The 24,701-nt window shown below is 32.7% G+C and overlaps 3 protein-coding genes across 3 annotated transcripts in view; 2 read left to right on the top strand and 1 right to left on the bottom strand.

The window, feature by feature from the left end:
• On the top strand, positions 1 to 14,232 carry LOC130450438 (uncharacterized). The gene is made up of 5 exons (XM_056788812.1): positions 1 to 84; positions 3,501 to 3,662; positions 8,676 to 8,795; positions 10,031 to 10,110; positions 14,125 to 14,232. The coding sequence occupies exons 1-5, from the start codon at positions 60 to 62 to the stop codon at positions 14,230 to 14,232; spliced, it is 495 nt and encodes a 164-aa protein (XP_056644790.1). The 5' UTR covers positions 1 to 59.
• A 602-nt stretch (positions 14,233 to 14,834) lies between these two features.
• LOC130450163 (2,3-dehydroadipyl-CoA hydratase-like) lies at positions 14,835 to 18,053 on the top strand. The gene is made up of 5 exons (XM_056788386.1): positions 14,835 to 15,048; positions 15,104 to 15,354; positions 15,407 to 15,548; positions 17,512 to 17,661; positions 17,713 to 18,053. The coding sequence occupies exons 1-5, from the start codon at positions 14,976 to 14,978 to the stop codon at positions 18,009 to 18,011; spliced, it is 915 nt and encodes a 304-aa protein (XP_056644364.1). The 5' UTR covers positions 14,835 to 14,975; the 3' UTR covers positions 18,012 to 18,053.
• A 1,186-nt stretch (positions 18,054 to 19,239) lies between these two features.
• Positions 19,240 to 24,701, bottom strand: part of LOC130450162 (mitogen-activated protein kinase kinase kinase 4) — a 48,822-nt gene continuing 43,360 nt past the window's right edge. Inside the window, exons 17-18 of the mRNA XM_056788385.1 lie at positions 23,709 to 23,815; positions 19,240 to 22,989 (exon numbers count right to left, since the gene is read on the bottom strand). Coding sequence (XP_056644363.1) covers positions 22,792 to 22,989; positions 23,709 to 23,815 — 305 coding nt within the window. The 3' untranslated portion in view covers positions 19,240 to 22,791. The remainder of the gene's footprint in view (positions 22,990 to 23,708; positions 23,816 to 24,701) is intronic.

Below are 24,701 nucleotides of genomic sequence, written 5' to 3' on the forward strand. Positions count from 1 at the left end.
ATTCGTTGCTTTCTGTTATTTTATTATCAGTTTTTGAAAAATTTTACATGTAATACCAAATGATATGCTTTCTCATATACATTCGTAAGTATTTTTAAGTAATAGATGTGAAATTTTGAAAATCTCATTCGCTAAAATTATGTTTATTCTATTTTTGTGTATTTCCTTGTGTTAAATATAGAATTGAAAATCCTTTTGAAAAACGATTTACATATGAAATTTTTATAAGGAATTGTAGAGGCAGGTGAAAATTTTTTTATATTTTTCAATAAATAAAATTCAATATGTTTGATGATTTTTTTTGCATTCATAATTTACTAGAAATTGCAAACCACAAGACTGACTAAAAAATATTGCTGAAAACTAATTAATTCAATCATGTATACAACCAGTTAAAAAAGAGGTTTTGCTTAGCGACTTGTTTTTTTTGAGAATTTAGACAATTTCTTAATTAATATATATATATATATATATATATATATATATATATATATATATATATATATATATATATATATTATATTTATATTTATATATTTTTTTTGGAACTTTTTGAATGATAATCTTCTTCAAATATAAAATGTAACTGACTACGACAAAATCGCATTAAACCTTCTATTTGGGCGTTATCATTATCATTAGTGCAGTGTTGCCTATTGTTGTGCCTGGGTTTGTTTGTTATAGATTTATTCGATAAATAGTAAAACAGTGTTAATATTTAATAATTTTTATAGAAATAGCTGTATTGCATCCATACTTATACTAATTTTTTGCAAGGCGTTCGCTTAATACACTTAATATGATAATTTATACATTGCCAAGATAATTTTATTCTACTAAAAACGAAATATTGATGTAAGGTATAGAAATTTGCTCTTTTACGTGGAAAAAACAGTGTAATGTTAAAAAGTACTTACGAGTACAAAAATATGAAACAATAGAATCATTAGATTAGAAAGGAGGACGCTTACGTGAATTAAATTTTTATTTTCAATCTATACTGTAATCACCTCCGTTATCAACAACAATAAAAATCAAGTAAAAATGAGTAAAATCTCGAGACGTTTGGACGTCAACCAAATTTTTTGCCACTACGAAAATGTAGCGATCGAAATGATTGTAAAGCCGATATATTAAGCAAGTATTGTAGATAAAACAAAGGTTCTTTGGCACGTTTTGCATTGTTGTGTCGCAAAATAACGCCTTCTCTTTTGACAATCGCTAGATACTTTAGCATTAAAGATTGGTTTTCTCAATCCAATTTTTCACAATAATGATCATCATTAATAAGTCGTCTACATAGGTCTCGCTTCAATTCATTTGAAATGAGCCACTGCCTCTTGCGTTTTGGATTATCATATAAGACCCATTTTGCGACTCCAGTGATCCAGCGTTCAAAAAACGGTTCTGTATGGTACCGTTGAAGCCATACTTTACATGTAATGGGTTTTTGGTTTTCTTCTCTTCGGACATATTAAGAAGGACCACTCTACTGCATTCTTAGATTGTCAACCAAGGGTATGTAACATGGATTTGTTTCTACTTCTGCCTCGTTCTCTAATGTTGTTAGTCTTTTGGTATTTGGCTAAACAGTTCACAACAAATTACAAAATAAAAGTCTATTATTGAAGTTATTTAGAAGTGAACAAGTCAGAATAATCTTGATGTATTTTTGACACGACTTCAGATTACACCATGAGCCGCTCCCTCTAATATCTCGAAGTATAAATACAAAATCCATTTTATTTACTGTTGCATAAATTAGGCTTATTCACTGTGTTCTGAATATTTCAAGAAAACGGTGTTGTTACGTTTTCATGACAATTCTTAAGATTCTTATGTTATAATAAATGATTTGGAATGTCCCATTCTATTAGACATTATTTATTATTCGAATCTACTTCTTATAGACTGTAGATACACACATCACCTATATTAAGATGGATCCCGACAGTTTTTTTTGTTCTAACCAAACTGACGTCGACCGGGGGTCTGAGCCTAAACTATTAATATGACATATTTCATAAAATACTTTATTATTGGCGCGTAATTTAAATCATTTGAAGGTAGTTCAGTACTGCAACCTAACAAGTAACCTAGTTAATTCAGTATTGTCCTAAGTCCTTATTAGGATTTGGGAACGTATACATTCGCGATGTTATACACAATGGTGGTCCCAGAAGTACCTGGCCTAATAATTTTTTTTTTGGAAAAAAATATATTTATTTTTCGACGTAATCTTCTTTTATCCCCATACTTATTGAACAGCAATGTTCAATAAGTTCGAAACTCTTTTTATAATAAGAATGGTCAAGCTTCTCAAAACAGCCATTAACTGCCGACATCACCTCTTCATTGTTAGAAAATCGTTGACCACCGAACCATTTTTTCAAGTCTTGGAATAGAAAATAATCCGAAGGGGCTAAATCTCCGAATAGGGTGCATGAAGTAGCAATCAATTCATTGTCTTGATGAAACAACCAAGTCAAATGCGGCCGTTTTTGCTTGATTTCTTCGCTCAAACGTTGCAATAAGTATGTCGATGAAAATTATCCCACGCACATCCAAAACAACCGACGCCATCATCTTGTCTGCAATTAGAACGGTCTTATCATTCTTTGGATCCGGTTATCCCTTTTCAGTGATGGACCTACGTTTCATTTTTGGTTATTAAACGAAGAAAATATTCGTCTTAATTCTTCAACAATTCTGGAGTCGTACGGCCTCGTTTAAACTCTGCTACCCAATATTTCACTGTTGGTAATGAAAGGGCAGTCTCACTCAGAGTAGAATCTAGTTCAGATTTCAAATTGGTTCTGCTAAGGCCTTTCCAAAAAAACTATTGTATCAAAAAGCAATTTTTTTGTTTACAAATTCATTGAAATCGTTCAAAATTGATGGCTACCAAATAAATATTAAGTAACGTAGCGTCTTCAAACTTGAAAAATGCTGTATAGATTATATACTGTCTAATACAGTGGTTTTCTTAAGCAACTACCGCCATCTCTAAGTCAGGCCAGTTACTTCTGGGACCATCCTCGTATTTTGATATATCAACAAAAACTAACACTATACATAATTAAAATGACACAAATAAACCAGCGTAACCCAGCGATAATGAATCACCAACAGAAACAGTACAATGTATAAAAACATTAAATTATTTAGTTTGTTTGTGCTGTAATATTTTTATTAATCCTCCTAATCAACCTCCAATTGATTTTCGCTGTTGATGTGTGTGATGTAATTCATGTAACAAATAATAAAGAATATGTTGATAAATTAAAAAGCCAAAACAAGATACTGTATTGTTCATAAAGTAATGTGAATTTATAATATTCTTATCTTTGTTAGATTTATAAAAAAAAGTCGAAAGGTTATTTTGAAGGGGAGAAATAATGAATTCAGTTTCCAATATAAAACTGGTTGTAAAAGAAAAAAAAAAGCTTGTCCCATAATTGTCAAAAGGTGTAAACTTCACGTTGATAAATCTTTTTTAGCGTTCTCGGAATTTTGTATAGCAAACAATAGATATTCTACTACATCTACAGACTTAGTTTTATCCAAGGAAAACAAAAAACTGTTATTCAACCCAGATTGCTACGTGGGAATTCTTTTGGATTACATTTGCCAAACTGTTGGTGTACCCAAAGAAGAACAAGGTAGTATAATTTTCTAATAATTTCATGCTATGCCATAAGTATGATTCAAAGAAACATCTAGTTCTTTCGGCAAGGCGCAAATTGGGAGACGTATAGCACGTGAATTATCTCACCACTCCTGTTGGGAACCATTTAAGATCTGTTAACCATAAATTAAGTTATACAGTATGTCTCTTATTTTATGCTCCATTTACCTATTACTGTAACTATGAAGAATCATCAATCTACCTACTTACTATTATATTCGTTTTGTATTGTAAGATTTATTGTAGATTGACCTTTCTGTATGTCTTAATAAGCGGTTCCACATGTATTTTAGGCACTCGAAGTACCATTTACTTGCCAAATTACTTACTTATTTTCTTAATGTGACGTGACGACCATAAATATAATTAATAAAATAAAATAAAGTCGGTATTTAAGAGAGAATAAACTAGCATAGAGAGCCAGATATAATAGTAGCATCCAACGAGAACGGTAGTTAAATTATTTGAAACCACTTTATTTATTTATATTTGATGTTAATAAAAGTTGTGAATTAAGTTATTTAACTCGTGTGAGAGACACGACTTGTGCTGCGTGATGACTCGCTTATTGAGACACGGTGGGGTTTGGATTTGACTGTCAGTTCTCGACTAGCCGGCATCAAAAAATGTCTAACATTTTTGACAATCGAACAAAACACACGTCTGTTAACTCACGCGTGTCGTGTCGCGTCGTCAATTTGCGTCAATGTATTCAGTCTTGTAGATTACAAAACTACGTGCTATAGGTATCCCAATTTGCGCCTTGCCTCAAACTAAGATTAGTTCTCGCTTTCTTTATTTATTAATAATTCGAATTTGAATTGATTTTAGTTTCATTGGTCGCATTCAGCGGACGTAACGCATAGCGCTACTTCTACCTATCGTCAACACGTGCAGGGCAGCACAATTTCTGTAACTCTTGTTGTCTAATGGGATCGCGCGAATTGAGAAACTGCGTCACACTCGCACATTTGCCTACAGATGTTTAGGGAAAATGAAATCTCGTGAAGAAAAATTGATTGAACTAGTGCGAAACCACCATACAAGTGACCCGAACTCATAACTTCACATCGGGACCGCTTCGATCTTGACTCCTGGTACAGTAGAAGTATTGTTAAGAACTCATCATCAGAATTCGACTCAGATCTCAAATTTAAGTTAGCTATAACAGGAAAAAATTAAAGAGGAGAAAACATGTCCACCTTCGTCTAAATACAGCAGAGAACTGGTAACGAAAACTGTGTCTCAATATGCGGAGACACCTGCACCACACAGTTTTCTCGAGATGTCTTCCCTTGCGCTGTGCTGCCCTGCACGTGTTCGGGAGCATTCTTGAGCGTTCGCTGTCAAGACTTTTTTTTGTTTTTTATCTTGTTAGTTCATGACAGTTATATTTTCAAAACAGGTTATTTTTGTTGTTTGTTTGTTTGTTGTTTTTATTGAACTTAGGTACTTCGTCAAGTTCCTTTTCAAAGAATTGCGGTCGGAACCTTAGCGTCTGCTCCAGAACATGTTAAGTATATGTCACCAAATGATTCCACTAGGGTTGTAGAACAGTTGCACAACGATTTATTCCGCTGAATGCGACACTTGATTCCTATTATTCGATATTTTATTCAAATTACTATTAGGATGGACAAATATACACACTTGATCCCCTTAAAATGATTTATACACTATTTACCTTCAAATTTCACAAACACGACGTTCAACTCTATGTTTACAAAATAAAGAGATACTGTTGAAATCGGCACAACCTTAATACTATCTAAAGTGTAATATAAGTTTGTCAAAGTTGGTAGGATATGCAAGTAAATAAAAAGTTTCAATTTCAACTAAAAGAGCAACAAATTTGAATTCAAAAAGTTTTTTGAACTTTATCAACAGCTCAGTCCCTTCTTGTGCATATTTTGACCGAACAATTACACAAGGGTTACACAACAATGATACGAGCTGTGAAAATATTTATAAGAAACTCTAATTTCAAATATTTTTTGCTGGCTTTAAGATAATGGAGTAATTGTTCAGATATTTTTCTAGTAAAGCTTGATTTATGCAGCAATAGTTAAAAATTACATTAAACTAACAAATTAAATTGCTAGTTGGTATTTATAGTTCATGCAAAATATTAACACTAAATTAAAATTAAACTAAGAGTTCGCCAACTTTTAACTTCTTACTTTAATTATGTGAGGTTATGAGCACATAAAACGTTAGATCAGTCTGTATTTGTGAGATTGTTCTTTGGTTGTGAAAATATTATTCACGTTAATGTGCGGATTTATAGTTTAGTTTAACAGTAAATTTAATTTAGTTTTGATTTTGATTTAATCTGTTGATAATAATGATATAAATACTGTAGCCCGTTTATTAGCAAGCCAAATAAATTATCTGATCAAAAGCAATAACAATAAAACATTATAGGGTGTATCTGTTAATACTTTCTCTCAGTTTATATGATTTCACGAGTATGAGCACCAGAAACTAATCCTTATAAATAAAGGAAAGCTCCTAAGACCGAGTCATCAAATAATGGTGAAGGCTGCGGTGGCGACCTCTCAGAAAAGCAGCTCAACTTTCTAAGAGGCAAATCAGTTTCGGTACCAAAAGAAAACATTCCATCCAGGGCAAAGAATTAATCAACATTTGAAAGTTTCTATTTACAGCAATCGACTCTGGTATGGTAAAATATAGTGAATCTTCTAGAGTAGAGTAGAGAATTACCTTAGCAATAGACGGCATTCCCAAACTAACGCTGCTCAACATATACTCTCATAGGCTACGTCATTAACATAACAAGAAAGGAGATTCAAAAGAAGCTATCCAACGTCTTGAGTATGACTTGGCGAACTTGAACTAACACTTGCGATGGACATTACCGATCCGATTTTCTTCACTAATTATCAAATGACAAGTTTTAAAATCATCCAAGCAATACACATCAAAGACCTCGTCATTGAGATAAAGAGCTCATCAAATATTCTGAATTCACTCTAGACTCAAAGGTGAGATTTGCAAGACACATTAGAAAATGATAAAACATCGGCTCATTCGATTAAAATGAGAAAGTCTAGTGGTCCGAGATCAACCAAATAAAACTGTTGATTTGATGTCACTCACCAGCTTCATACTTCTGTATGATGCTGAGATATACAGAGAGACTCCGTAAAAGAATGTATATATCAGAACCAACAGTAGTAGCAATTGCAGGAACCATCCCAGTAGATCTGGTAACACTTCACGGGGAGTTAAACTACTATCCAACCCAACCGCTATCTGGATACTAATACTTTCCTTGCTACCTGTTCAATCAGAGACAAGTAGAAAAACTCGCTTGCAGACAATGCAGAATACATATGCATCCAATGAAACAGCGAGGAATATCGAAAATTGATTCCCGGACTATTAGAGAAGATGAAGAATGAAGAGAATTGGATCGTATGTAAGTACGTGGATACTGTTCTACCAAATCACGTAACGTTACAGTAGTACAATAACCGAGAGGATTGACCGCGCAAAGAAACAATGTACAAGGTAGACGAAGAAACCACGGAATTCTCTAGGCGGATGTAGTACACGCACGCAGAATCTCGCGGTTAGCAGAGAATAGTAAATATCAAATAGACGAAGAACATCTATTTTGTATAAAGCTAACGCGGGTCCAGGTTGGATATCTCCATGAAGAGAGTTTTGCAGGTAAGATGCAGTCCCCACACACAAGTCGGTCACTCACTGCCACTGTTAAGTAGCATGAGAGGTTATGCCGAAACTTATACGAAGGGTTCTGACGTGAATACCACCAATTCTACAGTTTTGTCCACTTCTAATATTCATAATCAGTGGAATTACGTTTCATTAACTTTGAAAGTAACTTCAAGATTCATATTATTTTGACTTGATCTAATCACTTGTATGCAAGTGGATTTGACTTTCAACTAGTGGAAAACGATTGTAGACTTTGCCTCTATAGTATAAATACATAGTGACTTTGAAGATGAAGTGGTAGTTAAAGTTGCGACAAAGTTTTAGTCCCTTTTCTGGTAACTTTTAATTTACGTCACTTGTTGGTGGCAGTTACTGGAGGCCTTACTTTTTTACCGTTCGTTAGATGTGATTGTCACGACTGATATGGAATTAAAGTTATAATCACAGCGACTTATTCATTGAAAATCACTTTGAAGTTACAACATCACCATAGTGCCACTTTAATGAAGTGTTGATCACTTCATTTATGATGTCGCCTTTATATCAAGATTACAATAAACTTCCGAATAAAAGTTTATTATTTATCTTCCGGAGTACACTAAAAACAGATCTATAAGATGATTATTTATAATTAGAAAAAGTTACACTGAATGCTGAAACTACACTGTCACTTCTGCCACACTACGGGATAAGCTCTTAAAACGTGATTACAACGCGGTGGCCAACCAAAAAGTGTTCCCCATTTCTGACTATTTCGTGGTAACCACGTGATAGTCACTAGTGGCGATACACTTTCAAGTTTTTCCATTGGTGGCATCCACGTGGTTTCTACTAAAAATGTTGCTTGAGCTGAAGGTGTAGATGTGCATTTTCTATAACTTAGGTGATCTTGACTCCATTCATCATCATTTTCAAAAACGGTAACAAATGGATCTGTAGTTTCTTCTACCATATTGTTGAGTTCATTTTACGCGATAGATGTTCGTGCGTGCTTAACATAACTAGTTTGACATGTGTAGTATACGCTGCACTTTGAAATTTTACTGAATTAACCCTTGAGGTTAATTTTTTCACAAAAATTCAACATTTGGTGACTTAGTTTATATTTCTTGCTTTCCTGCTCCTAGAAAACCAAGACACATTTTACTAATAAAGTTCTACCTCCATTTGAAATTGGAATATGTCATTTTTATATTATTAGATAGATAGATAATTATATTGGTTCTACTCAGGTAAATTTTCACACTTAACGAATGAAACCTAACAATTATTTCATTTTCAGAGAATATTGACTTGCTTGATGAGAAACTGAATTTTTTGAATATTTCCATGTATCCACCAAACGCCGAAGGTATCGAGATTTTTAACAATAGAATGACTTATTACCTAGCCTACAGAATTGGTAAGAGTAGTACTTTGTTTAGTACAACTGCAAATAAATTTTTTTATAGAATGTAATGTGAAAGACAGCACCGAATTTTCCTTTAAACTTACACAGTTTCATTGTAAGACCTCAATGTGCAAAATTAAAATTGCACTATTTTAAAAATAATTTAACGCCAAAGAACTAACCAGGGAACAAAAAGAAATGCGGATATGATTAATATAAACAAACTTAAATACGAGGGTTGTTACTTAAGTTTTGAGATAGACAAATAAAAACAAATAATTATAATTGGATATGGCTTTATTGTTTCTCAAAATATTCTTCATTAAGGGACCAAATTCCCACAATATTTTTAAAACGCTGTGTAAAATCCATAACATCGACTCTGAGAGAAATTTTCATGGAGTGTATGGAAACTGGGAGAATTCCTGATATGTGATGCCAAGCAGCTGTAATCCCTATATTTGAAAAAGGAGATAAAGGTCTAGCGTCAAACTATAGACTGATTAGTTTGACTTGTCATCAGTGTAAAGTTGTGGAGAAGATAATAGAAAAGGAACTAACAACTTGCATAATAAAAGCCAGCATGTGTTTATGCCGGTCGTTCCACAACAACCTATCTTCTGGCATGTCTAGACCCACTGCTTATGATAATGGAGAAGCTAAGGATGTCATATACTTTGAAAAGGCATTTGACAAAGTCCCTCATACATTATTGTTACACAAACTAGAACATCTTGGAATAAGAGGGAATCTTTTGCCTCTAATTTCATCCTTTCTCCAACTTAGGCAGCTCCAAGTGAAATCAAATGGTACTTTGTCAACCAAGCACGAGGCTCTTTTTGGAGTTCCTGAAAGGATCTGGGATCTATTCTGGGTTGTCACCAATATACATCAAAGGAAAAACAAGAAACTGTAACTATTATAGAGGAATCACATTACTGAGCATAGTCAGCAGGATGTTAACGAGAAAAATAGGATACAGACTAAGAAACGATCCAGAAAGAACCATAGAAGACTCACAACAAGAATTTAGATCAAACAGAGAAACAACAGACACAAACTTCATAATTAGACAAATAACTGAAAAAGCAATTAGAGAAGAAAGATCGATGAAAGCTGATTTATTGTTGAAAACATTATTCGAAATTAAAATTAAAAAGTCTACGCGAATTAGCACAAAAACACTTCATAAAATAAGTAATTAAAACTATATTGATATTCTCGTATTGATTGCATTACGTTTTCAGATAAAGTTTTTCAGCCACTCTTAGCTGTGGATAGTCACGAGAGCGATGAATTTCTCAATTCAACAAAAAGACGTTCAAAGGTAAAATCCCAATAAAACGTAGACTACCGGGCAAAAGTTTTTGCCAACCTTAAGTTAGCTAGTAATAACTAATAAAACAATACGATCGATTTTGATATCCCTATTTCAAAAAAGATAAGAATTTAGTGATTATAAAACTACAGTATGTAATTGCTACATATTGAAATTCATCGATATAACTCCCTTTTACTTTCTTTATTTCGGTGCAAAATTTTGGCATTCTAGCCTAACAAACAATCTTCGCGTGGTCTATTTGGTTCCATTTGATTTTAAAGATATTCCAAAGATGTGAAGTGGAAGGAAAACACCGCTTTCTGATTTCTCTTTCCAATTTGTCCCGCAACTACTCAATCAAGTTGAGGTCTGGCGACTGTGACGACCAAATCATTACTTTCAGTACATTATTTCTTTCCAATTCTTTCAAATACTCTTTGCACAGCTTAAAGGAATGCATAAGATCGTTGTCATGCTGGAAGATGAATTTTCTGCCGATCGGGCATTGCCCAGAATGTACTATATTTTCCATTCATATTTTTATAGTCTTATTTTTTCAAAAACTATAAGGTCTACAGTCCCCAAACCATCATCGAGCCTCCGCTGTGTTTGCAGTCTGATATTATACATGGATCTAACAGCTATTCCTTCTTTGACCTATGCACAAAAACTCTTCTCTTAGATCCAAAAACCTCAAACTTTGACTTATCGCTCTATAAAACTCTCTCACATTCTTCATGGGTCCAATTTTTATGTTCTTTAGCCCACTGTGACCTCTTAATTTCATTTTGACGTCTTTCAAGAGGTGTCATTACTGCCACCCTTCCAAATAGACCAGCTTATTTCAAACTCCTTGAGCACGTGAGTTGTCAATCAATGATTTGTATTGATCAATGATCATCCACGGTGAGTCGAGGTAATTTTAATTTGGCGGCAATTGATACTTGCGTTCCTTAGTTTTACCCATTTTAAAACTTACAAGTATGAATTCGCCAGAATGAGAACAATTCGTATACGAAATTCACAAAAAGATGTCTTGGTCCAAAAAGTATAAATCACAGAACGTTCTTGTGACTCATAGGGATAACTAGGACTAAACTATAATCATAAATACGGAAGAAATAGTTCACAGTTAAAAAATTATAAACAAATCAGTCGGTACTTGCAAGTTTTAACTCACCGGTGGTTTGTAAGACACCGTTTAGACCTTCGCTTGATAATATGAAAGAGAAAATTTGTGTATTATTTTGAAATTTAATGGGGTGGGCAAAAACTTTTGACCGGTAGTGTACATGTTTCTTGATGGAATTTAACTAGTTTCCTTGCTACTAATCAACAATTAACCTAGTACAAGCTTCATTGCAGACCTTGGGCAATCATTCTAGACTCACATTCAATAAAGTAAAATTTCGTTTTATTCTTTTTTTTTTATTTTCAAAAATATCTTTTCATATTAGCTGAGTTTACAGCTCAAAACGATACGGTTAACCTTTTTCAATTTTAGAAGTCTACCTGCTAATAATATCTCACTGTATTTCAATGTTCTCAATGTTTAGGTCACTAGCTGTTCTATTCATAACGTTGAAAAGAGAACTCACCATTTCTATCATCCTCAAGCAATCTCTTAACGTTTTGGTCGTCGTACGATACAGAAGAACGTCCAAAAGTAATCAAGGATTGTCCACGACCCCCACTTGAAGAAATTATTATTAACACAGCTGTCCTCTTTGCTCATGTGAACTCTAAATTTCATTTGTCGTTAAGTTTGTTCATTGGGTGCCAAACAAGGACTGTACGGCGGATGACCATCATGTTTTGACTGTGTCGTTTTGGAGATGATTCGCCTCCTACTATTGGTTTCCCAAATACCAATACACCATCAAATCTTGCGGAATATTGCTGATGCTAACTCATTTCATTTTGATCCAGATATTGAAGTGAATCATTCCTCTTCTCTTCCATTTTCATTATCTTTTACCACCCTACTATGTTTTCCATTTTAATTTCCATTATTTTATCTGTACCCTCTTCGTATTTTGTTCTATTGCATATCTTTTTCTTTATCTGATTCGGACAGATCGGAATTAACAAGTTTCCTTATTATTTCCTGTTGTTTCATATATTCATATACTTCATTGTCTCACTGTATATTTTATTTTACTTTCATTCATACATTAATAAAATTTAAAAGCTTACTTTTTAGCCAATAAGAATCGGAATAACATTGAAGTCAACGTGTTTTTGTAGTTCGCATTTTTTCCGAGAGAGTTAGAGAGTACAATTCATTATCAGTTCAGTGCCTTCTGTGAGATCGAAGTGGCTTCTTCTATTCTTCTGCAATAATTTTTCTTATTTGCTCATACTTTGTTCTTATTTCCTTTTTCATGATGCCAAGCTTAAGTGAACAAAGTGCAGCTGTAAAATTTGGTTTCTACTTGCTAAAAATGCTGTTGAAACTGTTTTAATACTGTAAAAAGCTTAGAAAGGTGACACTATGGAAAAATCTCAATTATACGAATTAAAAATAGCTGCATATTGATTGATAACAAACCTCAATGTGCTCAGCCATCAAATGTCCTAATCGAAAATGTTGGAGATCATAGACCATAGAGTGACAATTGATCAACTGTCAGTGAGTAGTAGATTATCTTGGAGCACTGCTCAGAAAATTCCAAGATTTTTAAATGGAAAGAGCCTACGCTGCAAAGTTTGTTCATCGAGCTTTGACTAACAATCACAAAGAAGATCGAGTTAAAAGATGTCGTGCTTTAAAAGAACAGCTTGAAACTGATCCAAATGTTTTCTCACAGATCATTACTACCAAGTAATTTAAAACACCATTGTCACCTTGTTCAAGAAAACTTCATCAGAACAAACAAACATGAAAACAATGCTGATTTTCTTTTTTGATGATAAGAGTGTAGCTAATGTAGAGCTAGATCCTCCAGGTCAGTGTCAATAAAATCCTTCATTTGGAATTGTTAAGAAGATTACGCAAATGTGTTTTAAAAAAAGACCCTATTTTTGACAAGAGAATGGTTCCTCCACCATGACAATGCAGATGCACACACAGCTTTCTTCGTTCAATAGTTTTAACTAAAAACCTACCTAACCTCACATATAAGAAGAGGGCATAACAGGAAGTCGATTACACAATATTGAGAAACAAACGAGCAAGGAGCTGTCAGTACTTCATGTCTCTCACTAATTAGTTTATATTTGCTATTATATTGTCTGTTTATGCTATAACTTGTATTGGTTTTACCAGTACAATTTTCTTGGGTAAATTTGAGTATGTCTACCATCACTGAAATAAATATGTTGTTTGATCCCTCCAAGATCTAATAATTCAGGATCTAGTACGATACCACTTCGACAGAATGATGAAAGATCGATGGGCTAAATGGGCAAAGGATGAAAAACTAACTTCAAGGAGACCTCCCAGCCACCTCCCAAGAAATGGCACGAAACCTGGATATCCTTCTCAAGAGGCTGTATAGTAGAATAAACAAGACAAAGTCTTAAGAAAAGTAAAAGAAGAAGAAGATCCCTCCATTGATTCCAAATAGTTGTTATGTCCTGAAATATCACTTTAGCTCTTGTAGAAGTAAATCAATATTTGTTTTATTTTGCAACATTCATTTTGTCAGTTTGTTAACCATCTTGAACTAAACATAACATCGCTAAAGCTAAGAAAATATTGTTGTATATAGATCATTTGAATAATAATATGTAGATAGTTCCAAATTTCATAAAGTGGTAACGAATTTCTGGCGATAACCTCATCCATTGTATTAATCACCGCATGCCCCTCATCTTTTTTATATCCTCAAAATTGCGACTTTCAAGTATTCGTTGGCAAGTGATAGAAGATATATCAGATAATTCGGGAATAAGTCAATTTTAAATGTGCTTAAAAATTTTTGTAATAAATTCTGTTCTGAGGTCTGCTTTAAAGACAATAAGAAAAATTTGGATTATTTATATTTATATTATAATATATGGATGTTTTATTTTTAGAGACGTTCAAGTTTAAGTGCGACATCTAAAAATTCAAAAAATGCTATTAAGAATTCACTTCATACTTTACCAGAGTTAAGTATATCAACAAAGAGGAGTCCAAATTAGAAATAGATACTTTCTCTTATTCAAACAAGTGATTAATTTTGCAATATACATAATAAATGTATTCTGCTTAACCAATTTGTTTATTCCATATTCGTTACCTTTACCTGGATAAATTTATTAAGTTTAATGTTAATTAATATGCTTGCAAATATAATGAAACCAATTAATAAGGTTAAACCAAGTTTATTACGCTCAAATCGGATTTTAGTCATATCTCTTAGGCTAATGATATGATGTTTGTGGTACCTAGGACTATTAGGTAAGTACTTACCCATAAATTGAAACTGATTCTTATGACATATACTGAAAAAATTTTAAAATATAAAATCTCAGGGAGGAAGGTGGGTAGTAATATCACCAGATTTGGGGATGTGGCTCATGTGAAATTACAGGTGAACCAAAAATAATTTAATTCTACATTGAAGCACTCATGGAGAATATTAGGTTTTCGTATGATTTTGAAGGGTTGAAAATAAAAGTCAATATATAAGTGACGATGCTGAAGTGATAATGTAAGTAAGTAAAAATAGCATTTAATATAAAAGTATTCCTATAAATCGTAATTCATATTATATTGGGTAACTTATCTACAAGTAAATAATAAATATAAAGAAATTTAAAATAGAAGAAGAAAATAACATTTAATTGTCTTAAAAATATGAAATGGTATCATTTTTATTATACATAACATTTATATAGGTATAAATGATTAGGTTAGGTTGGTAAATTTTAAATGTTTTGTAATGAACAAGCTAAGAATTTTAAGAGTATCTTACAAAAGATTCAAAAGAAATATGCATACAACAAATGGCAAAGGTCAGTGAAATTTACCTCATGATGAAATTTTAGTTAATTCAAATCTGCATTTTAGAAATTCTTGTAGAAAAATTAAGTCGTATAACAACAATAGGCATAAATAGGCCGGATAAACGCAATTCTGTTGATTTTAAAACCGCTAAACTATTAAAAAACGCAATAGAAGAATTTGAAAAAGATAGTAACTCCTACGTAGCAGTTATTTATGGAACTGGCGGTAATTTTTGTTCAGGCTTTGATTTTAATGAAATAGCAGAATTAGAAAATCCCTCAGAATCACTGAGCTCATTAGAACGGGGCTTCATGGTAAACACTGTGACTAATAATTATCAGAAAATATAATCCGATACTATTTCAGGATTTTCCCAGCCACATTAAAAAACCTACCATCGCTGCAGTTAATGGCTATGCAGTTGCTGGTGGTCTAGATCTAGCTTTACTCTGTGATTTAAGGGTGATGGAGGAAACTGCTATACTGGGTTTATACAGTAGAAGATTTGGTAAATACTCTAATACGATTAACTATAAATAAAAAATAGCATTGACCAATTGTTAACTTCTTACACTAATTAATGAAGAAATAATAAAAATGACTGTTAATGAGGATTTGACCAACACAGTCTCACTCAAACAAATTGCGTGTTAGGTATGTTATTGCAGTTCTACACTCAAAAATAGTAGTACAGATCCTTGATGTAAAAATAATTACTTCCAAGCTGAATCTTTCATGCCAGAAATTTTGGGTGTCTCATTGAAACAAAGCTATTCACAAAGATTTAGCTTGGTAGTAATTTTTTTACATCAAGGATCTGTTTTACTATTTTTGAGTGTAGGACTGGGAAAATGTACCTAAAACACAATTTGTTGGAAAATATGACTGGTTGGTAATCATTTATCATCAATACATATTGGAAAGATAGGAGTCTTCAATAAAACCATACATTTTTTAAATTGAGATTTTACAAAAAAATCCAGTTAGTAATAAATTTTTGATAATCATCAAATCCACATATTTTATCCTTGCTACCTCTGATAGCTACCACAATTGAGAGTTTTGCACAGGAAATTGTTGGGCATCTCATGGAAACTATTCACTAAGATCAATTCCACTAGCAAGAACTAAGCAGGTTAAGTATCTGGGCCTTCTTATAGACTACAAACTTATATGGGAAGCACATATAGACAGTATCTGCAGGAATACAGTACTGGCAGTTGGAAAGCTTGGGGAAATGCTGCTGTCACATATCTTCATTCATTGAATGTTCTGCAAAACAAAGCTATCAAACGAGTCTTTGGTTTGCCTCATCTTCACCCTACATCAAGCTTATACCTCCCAAACAGAATTTTAAATGTGAAATCTGTATATATACAGCAAGCAGCCAACTTCATACATAGATGAGGAAAGAGGTACACTCTACAGTCTCCTTTAATGTGGTTAGGGATATTCACCATCACAGTGTCAGATCAGCAAGAACTACAATGGGCCAAAGGTCGATTGCATTTCAAGGACTAATGTACTACAATCAGCTGCCAAGAGAGCTAGAACTCTTAGTGTGAACAGGTTTAAAGTGGAACTTCGGAAGCTGATTCAGCAAAACTTTTTTAAAAGCTTGAAGAGGATACTATACACTATTGTTTAAAAATGCTGTAACCAACTTCTTATTTAATTTCGCTTTTAAGTCCGATATGGAAGTACCTGTGCCCCTATGCTAACAAATTGTGGATATTTTCGTTTTTGTAAATTTTTGTTTCTTTAATAAAGATTCACCTTGATATTAATCAAGTGCAAAGATATACCATGGATCCTGGATTAATTCTTTGAAAGCTAATGTAATCATTTTTTTAAATTTAATCTTATAAATTTATTGCTTGTTATCTGATAATAAAGTTAATTTTTCTTTTCTTCAATACTAAAAAGTAATGAAATATATACAAAGATGTTATTATAGTATCCAAAGTAGCTAGAGTAACAGCTTGTTTTTGAATAAAATGTAACTGAATTCCTTCCCTGTTGGTCACTTCCAGACCCTCCAAGAGAAAATAGATATTCGTTCTCATTGCCTATTGCTTCTTATTTAATTATGTTTTATTTTTGGAGCTTTGTGAGTTCTATCAGTTCTATTTAATTGGTTCTTGTTTATCATTTCAGTTTAGTATCTGTTTAAAAGTTTCTCATCAGTTTGGAGTCTCTCTCTATTTTAGTTGAGACTTGAGATAGATTATTGAATATGTTATCATACCAAGCTACAAAGTTGGACATTTAGTTAAAGTAGTTATTAATTTTTGTTATTTCCTTAATGTTTTATCTGTTTTGATAATTCTCAATGTGAGTATGTCCCTTCAAGAATAAAAGGAATTGTTAGAAATGACCTTATTTTTTGATTTTGGTGAAAAAATAAATACTGGTTTATATTGCAACTGCTTACAGTACGTAATGTACATTTATTATCTCCTGTGAGGCAGGCATTCCAATAACGGATGGCGCAACAGTAAAGCTTCAAGCTATGATTGGCCTATCAAGAGCTTTAGATATGATACTAACAGGAAGATCTTTGAATGCTGAAGAAGCATTGCAATGGGGAATAGCAAACAGGATTGTTGCTTGTGGTACAGGTTAGTAATCTACTTTAGCATCGAATGTATTTCAAAATTATCATTTTATAGCTTTAGGTCAAGCTATCAATCTAGCTTCATCTCTAACTAAATTTCCACAAGAATGTCTAAATGTTGACAGAATGTCGACATATAACTCTGCATATGGTAATGTTTTTGATGAACTGTTACAGGAAGAAAGAAAAAACTCTAAAAAAGTGTCTGTGAATAGTATAGTTGAAGGTGCTAAAAAATTTTTATCTGGTTTAGGTAGGCATGGAAAAACGTACAATTTGACTGAAAGAACTGTTTGTGATTGGGAAAAAGAATTTAATACTAATAATAGTAACAAGCCAAAGAGTAAATTGTAGCTTTTGAATTGTTTCAATTTTTTAGTAAAATATTTTGTTTGATCATGTTTTGTTCTTCTACTTGTAACCTTCCTCACTGGAAACTCTATCAGGTGTGGTAGTGGTACTTGACCGCAGTTTAACTAAATACAACTGATATTGAGATAAGGTGAACAATGAATATAAATTTTAGCAAAACTGAATCAAGTATGAAGTTGAGGTGGAAGCGCCTTATAAAGAATCAACATTAAATTAAATGGTAAACAAATATCCCTGAATGTGATTGACAGTATTAATACGATTATAAAGGTCATTATTAGTATGTTTTTGGTCCCCTAACCAGCAGTAATACAATTATCATGTGAATGATATCCTAGGCGTAACCACCTGCTGAGCATCAATGTAATTATTTACTATCATTGACTTCAACAAATTAATTATAAGTAATGCCTCTTAGGAGGTAGTACAGGAAGAGCTCTTAAAATGATATGAAGTATATATAACTATTTAAATAAATTATATATAAACTTCCATTGTAACCAAACAGCTGGCCCTGTCGTGGATGAGTTCGTAACATTATTTTATTGTCTACATGTATTTACTAATTTTCGCTCTATAATATTTTATATCAGTCTTAATCCTCTACCTTGGCTTCCAAGATCGTTAGATTGATCCCTACATGGGATATAATCGGTAGAAGGTTAGAAAAGCAACCCCAAGAGAATATTGATCACTTGAATATATGAGAATACCTAAATGCATTAGGCAATATGTATAAGGAAATTGTGAAGTTCAAATTCATTATAAAAATTGGTGAGCAGAAATTTTAGATATCCTCATTTGATTGGGGTGAAATTTAAATCAATTACCTATTCTGCAATTCCTAATGATTATGCTAAATAGTATCGAAATGAAATAATTTTTTCTGTAAATTAGGTTATTGGCTTGTGATCACCTACAAACCCATTTTTTCCATTTGTCCAAAATTATGTTAGAATTGTACAGAATCAAATAAAATACAAATCTGGTTCGAGTTATAAATGACTTCTTAATAATTGACAAGTGGCTTTTATTGGCTCTGGGACCACCTGTGATATTTCATGTTATGTTCTATTTGAACTTTGAATTTCTGGAACCCTTGATTATAATCTGCTCACTACCAGTATCTGCTTTATATCCGGTTCTTGATGGTTGAATTAAGTTTTGGTGTAGGTATGGTCAACAGTTTTAAATAATTAAAACATAAAAATCTACTTAAATATATTTTATTCTGTTTATAGTTTTAACACTACAGTAAAATATACTATATGCAACAATAAAAACCAAATACAATTTTTTGTTTCAAAAATTTTTATCACAATGGTATATTATTTCCCATAACATCAATACAATTCTTCAACCTTGAGTAAAAAGAGGAGTAAATCTGTTACAACAATAAAAATTACATAAAAGTAAGTAAGGATCAAATTTAAAGACCAAAACAATATCTAGTCCAGTCAATTTAGCTGTTGTTTTAATAAAATCTCTCATTATTCCAACCGGCAGTTAAGAGAGTGTGTTTCTATATATTTTGAGGTGATCTATTCAATAGAATAAAAATCAGGGAGCAAACTCATTAACGTGTCCAAATCAGGAAAAAATGGTAATTTTCATCAAAAAACGTAATTTAACAGGGAAATAGTACGTCAATAAAAAGAAGGGAAAATTCTGCTAAGAAAATGTATATATATGTATTACTATAAATGAACTTCTAAACTGAGACGTTCAAGTCATTTTTATTCTTCGAGTCCACACAAGATTTTTCTTATTTCATTAATTCCCAACAATGACATATGGTTTATTCTTTTCTCATTTTTAAATATCTATATCTTTTTAGAGATGATAAAAGGGTGAAATCGTTAAATAAAAATAAATATTTCAAAAAATTATTCAATAAGAATCTTTAAGTAGCTGAATCATGGGAAAAAATCAAACAAAATACAATTACAGGGTTTTTAGCACACAACTTTTTCAAAAAAAGGAACTTGAGGGACAAAACACGAAAAAAAGAACATTTACACATAATTTTACTCATAAATATAAATTACATATAAATGAGTATTTTGTTATATATAATCCCCTACCAAATGTTCCAACAAAGTGAAGCTTCGGGCAGATATTCAGTGTTCTACTGCGATTTATCTTTTATTTGACGCCTCATGTGATGATATATTATTCCGTAATGAAACATGTCACGATCAAGAAAATTGTGACTGTCAGTCATCTGGAGGAATAAATAAGATAACAAAAAAGGAAATAGAGAAACTATTTGAACTGTGACTGAAACCTAGTTTCAGATTAGTTCAACCGAGTAAGTTACAGTTTCTCCGTCTACTCATACACTCTAACTTGGTAAAGTTTTGGTCTGTGATGCAGCCAAGCAATACAAACTGCCTTTACTTGCACGTTTGGAACCGAAACAGTCATAATAATATGCTGCGAAAAGAAGATGCAAACAAACGTTAAGCAAAATATAAATACTAAATCGTTTCTGGTATTTGGGCGCATCACCGGGGACTCCTTCTACAAAGAATGCTCTAGAAGCTTTTAATAAAACAATAAAAGATGCTTGTCCAATAGTCAAGGATTGGTCTAATGAATACAAAATTAATATTGAAAGACGGTTTGCTCAACTGCCAACAGTGTCTATAAAGACGTGAACAGAACAGCCAATGGGCAAAACTATCGAAGCAGGTGCCAATAAAAATTAACACTGAACTGATTTACTCATACAAAAAACCAGCTATCGGATTTGGATTGTACAAATTATGAAAGGTCGTGGGAGACGAATACAAACAGCATTTTAGCGAGTGGAACGTAATAATGTCCCGAGAAAAAGAAAAAATTGGTTTCACAACACATGCAATTGGTCAAATTTCTCCAGATTATATTGGCAAGCATCTCGTTAGATTTTCAGTTCGACTTAAGCGTATCCAACCACTTTCAGAGACAAGAGCTATTCCGATTGGCATGCAACGCAAAAGAGGACGACCAGCAAAAGCTAAGAAAGCATTAATTGTGCAACAAATTATTACAGTAAACTGATTCTTCTCAAGATTTTTAAAATGTTTATTATCGGTTTTAAAAGGACTGACTTTTACGTTTGATTTTAATAAAGGATTATTTAAATTGTAAGAGTTTTATTTTTTAACCATTGGTTGATAAATGCTCAAGAAAATCATAATTTAGAGACATAAAAAGTCGGCCTTAGTAAAAAATCTTATAATAATAAAGGGTCAAATTTTAGGAGTTTGTTTACTATGTTTGGGTAACTAATTATATATTAACCTAGAGTAATTACTTTAATAGGACAACGACAAATATTCGCATGTCATTTTAAATTAAAATGTGGTTAATAGTTTGGTGTTCATTAACTATTTTTTCGGTTAAAATTATTTGTTTTAATAGGATGGTGAGATGTAAAAAAATTCGTTTTAATTTCACATTAAATTGCGGTTTTAATTTTATTGATCATTTATCCTTCTCTTTTATGTTCGTTTATTTGAATCTTTACTCTCCTTTTAGTCCGAGACCATTGGTAGGCACAATATACGTCAAAAAAAACTAAGTTACAAAATCGCTCATAAAACAGTAGTATTATTTGTATTCCTTAGGCTACCATTATACTAGGATGCTAGCATCCGGGATGCTGGCATCTCGAAGGTTATCGGGGCATTAAATCAAATGGGAGCTATTAGACTAGGGATGCCAGCATCGGATGCTAAAACAGCCACCCGGAGGCTCGATTTTATGCATCCCGGCACAAAATCGGTTGTGGGGTATTGGTTCAAATGCGGCGCATTATACTAGACTGCTAGCATCCCAGAAGCCGCTCTATTTGACATATGCGCGCGCGCGCAGTTTGATCAGAGTTATGACTAGTTTCTCTTCGGGTGAAATTGGTCTGAGGAATTTTGTATCTTGTTTAGAGATGTCGCTTTGGATGTAGCCTAGAAGCTCTTTAAAAGAAGGAAGTGGCATTCTAAGGTAATTAAAAAATCTTGTTTCACTATTGCACAGTTCATCAAACAATGTAAAATACAGGCTTTTAACACGACGGACAGCTAAAAAGGGGTCCATACTAATCTTCCTTTTTGCACGACGCCTTTTTTCTTAATTAGTAACATCAGCAACAACATATCTTCATTCGTTGGGGCCATATTGACGACTGGCAAAAAATTAAAGTAGCAGTCCGAGATGCTAGCATCCCAACACAAATTCGACTCAAAGTGGTATGTTAGCATCCTAGTATAAAATGATAGCTTTAATTTGTAGGTTTGTATTTATAATTTCGCTACTTTTTCATTCTTTATTATAAGTAACGAAGAAAAATTTTAGTTTTTCTCTTTCCTGTGAAAACACCTTGAAATGAATTAGCAGGTTTACAATATGTGTTTTTCATTTACCTGTATATAAATATGTTTCTAAGGCTACGAGGAATGTCTGAAATTTTATTTTCTTATCAATTTTCTAATAATTCTACATAATGAAAAGTTTATAATTAGGAAATATTAAAAATTAATAATGAATAGAAAAAATAAAAGGTCTAGTTTGTATTCTTCATAATAGTCAATAAATTAATAAAAAACACATTGACTAGAATTTCCAAATAATGTTAATTTTTGTTGCTGCATAAGTGACACCGCAGCTGCCTGATTTTATATAACATTGCCAATAGATAAAAATCAACTCATCCAATGAGTTGATTTCTATTAAATCTGAAATCAAAATTCATAGAATTTCGATATTATTCAGATAACATTTAATCATCCGGTAAAACCGAAATATAATCGTGACGTAATAATTCTCTAGTAGTAGCTCGTTCTTTGGGATCGTGTTTGAAGCACATTTCAAGGAACTCCAGACCTTCGTCTATCATATCGTCAGGTGGATCAGGACTTTGACCCATTCCTACTTTGAACATTATTTGGACGTTGGAGTCGAACTGAGCCCATGGGCGCTAAAAAATACATTATAATTACCATAATTTTTATTACTGAATGATTAGACAACAATATATAACCTGTTAACAATAAACTTTGGACACAATTATAAAATAAGGAACAATATTGTTTCATTAACTTACATTTCTAGGAAAAGTTAATGAGAAAAAATACTTAAGCTCAATATAAAAATATGATTGTTGTAGTACAAAGTAATATCTGAAGAAAAATCAGATCTAATATTGAAAATAGAGCAAATTTATGTTGAAAACGACCAATTTAATTTTTATCAGTAGAGTATTTTCGGTTGCTCATATCCCGAACAAACATGACAAAAGTGCTCAAGAAACTGTTTCATACATCCCAAAAATTGTTAAGCATTGAAGAACTAGAAGGTACATTACAGTGTAAACGGCAATTGTGAGACCAATCGTCACATATAGGGCAGTGATTTGGGGTACTAAAACTAATTTGAATACCACGAGGGCAAATTCTCGAATTTACAGTCTCTTTTGCAAATGTATAATCGGGGCTATGAAATCATATCGAACAGCATCAATAGAAGTGATTTTAAATTTCCCACATCTCCAAATAGTACTGGAAATCGTGGTAGAAAAAACATCACTCATGGCCACAGTGTCCTGTGCAGTCATAGCATTAGCTTATAGAGCTATATATTGTTTTCATGCTTTATAAATAAATGAACAGGGAAAGGAACGAAACGATATTGACTTACCAAACCAGATACCATTTCTATAACCACACATCCTATTGACCAAACATCAGCAGCTCGTCCATATCCTTCAGACATATTTTTTGTAAATACTTCTGGTGCCATATATGCTAAGAAAACAAAATCATACTAAATAAATGTTATTAAACAAATAATGGTAGGTTAATAGATACTAATCTTGATAATTATTGAACAATTTAGAAAAAGTATGTAAATCTACAGAATATATACGAGGGTGGTTCAAATATAAACAGGAATTTTGTTATAAAAAATCTTATCAAGTTGCAGAGCTGAAATTTCTTTTATTTTTTTAGATAGTCTCCGTCACACTCTACACACCTCTCCTGAAGCTTTCGGATGCCTTTTTTGTAAAAATCTCTCGGCTTATCACGTAACCAATCGCGCACAAAATATTCTATCTCTGCATTGCTTTCGAATCGCAGTATGCCCAGTGCCTTTTTAATGATCCAAATAAATAATACTCGCATGGTGACCTGTCGGAGGAGGGCGTTCCAGTGTCTCCCCACCCCTTACCCAATATAGTACTAAGGATTGGAATAACGTATTGTTTTGATCTGTTTCATCGTGTTTTTTATTTTAGGAGGTGACTATAATACTGCCCCTTCACAGTTCGGTGTTTGTGAAAAAATCAACGCTGACAGTGTAACCTACGCTTTAGTTGGTGCGCTTTCATCAATCTTCCTCCACTCCAAAGAAGCGCGTCTTATCTGTGGTGAATATTCAGCGTAATGAATTTTCTCTTTCCTCTTCATATCGCTACAGGAGACGCGTTCAAACTTTCCTGCGTGTTAATTTCTGCTCAAAATTCAGAAGACTTGGCAAACCCTTCTGGCTGAAATTTTGCGGTAACCGACCCTTTCATTAATTATTTCCTCAATACTGATACTCAAATCTTCAGTCATATCGCGAACAGTACTGCGTCGGTCTCTCAAAATATTTTTTACAGCGCAGACATTCTCATAGGTTCTCATTTGT

Source organism: Diorhabda sublineata, chromosome 11 (genome assembly GCF_026230105.1).
Source record: "Diorhabda sublineata isolate icDioSubl1.1 chromosome 11, icDioSubl1.1, whole genome shotgun sequence".
In the NCBI taxonomy this organism is placed as follows: domain Eukaryota; kingdom Metazoa; phylum Arthropoda; class Insecta; order Coleoptera; family Chrysomelidae; genus Diorhabda; species Diorhabda sublineata.

Excerpts from the sequence above, each read along its gene's own strand:
- LOC130450438 (XM_056788812.1), top strand. The coding sequence starts at position 60 with ATGATATGCTTTCTCATATACATTC. Across the intron at positions 8,796-10,030 it reads TTACCTAGCCTACAGAATTG|ATAAAGTTTTTCAGCCACTC; the intron begins GTAAGAGTAGTA and ends TTACGTTTTCAG. Across the intron at positions 10,111-14,124 it reads CAACAAAAAGACGTTCAAAG|AGACGTTCAAGTTTAAGTGC; the intron begins GTAAAATCCCAA and ends TTTTATTTTTAG.
- LOC130450163 (XM_056788386.1), top strand. The coding sequence starts at position 14,976 with ATGAACAAGCTAAGAATTTTAAGAGTATCTTACAAAAGATTCAAAAGA. Across the intron at positions 15,049-15,103 it reads GCATACAACAAATGGCAAAG|AAATTCTTGTAGAAAAATTA; the intron begins GTCAGTGAAATT and ends TCTGCATTTTAG. Across the intron at positions 17,662-17,712 it reads GATTGTTGCTTGTGGTACAG|CTTTAGGTCAAGCTATCAAT; the intron begins GTTAGTAATCTA and ends ATCATTTTATAG.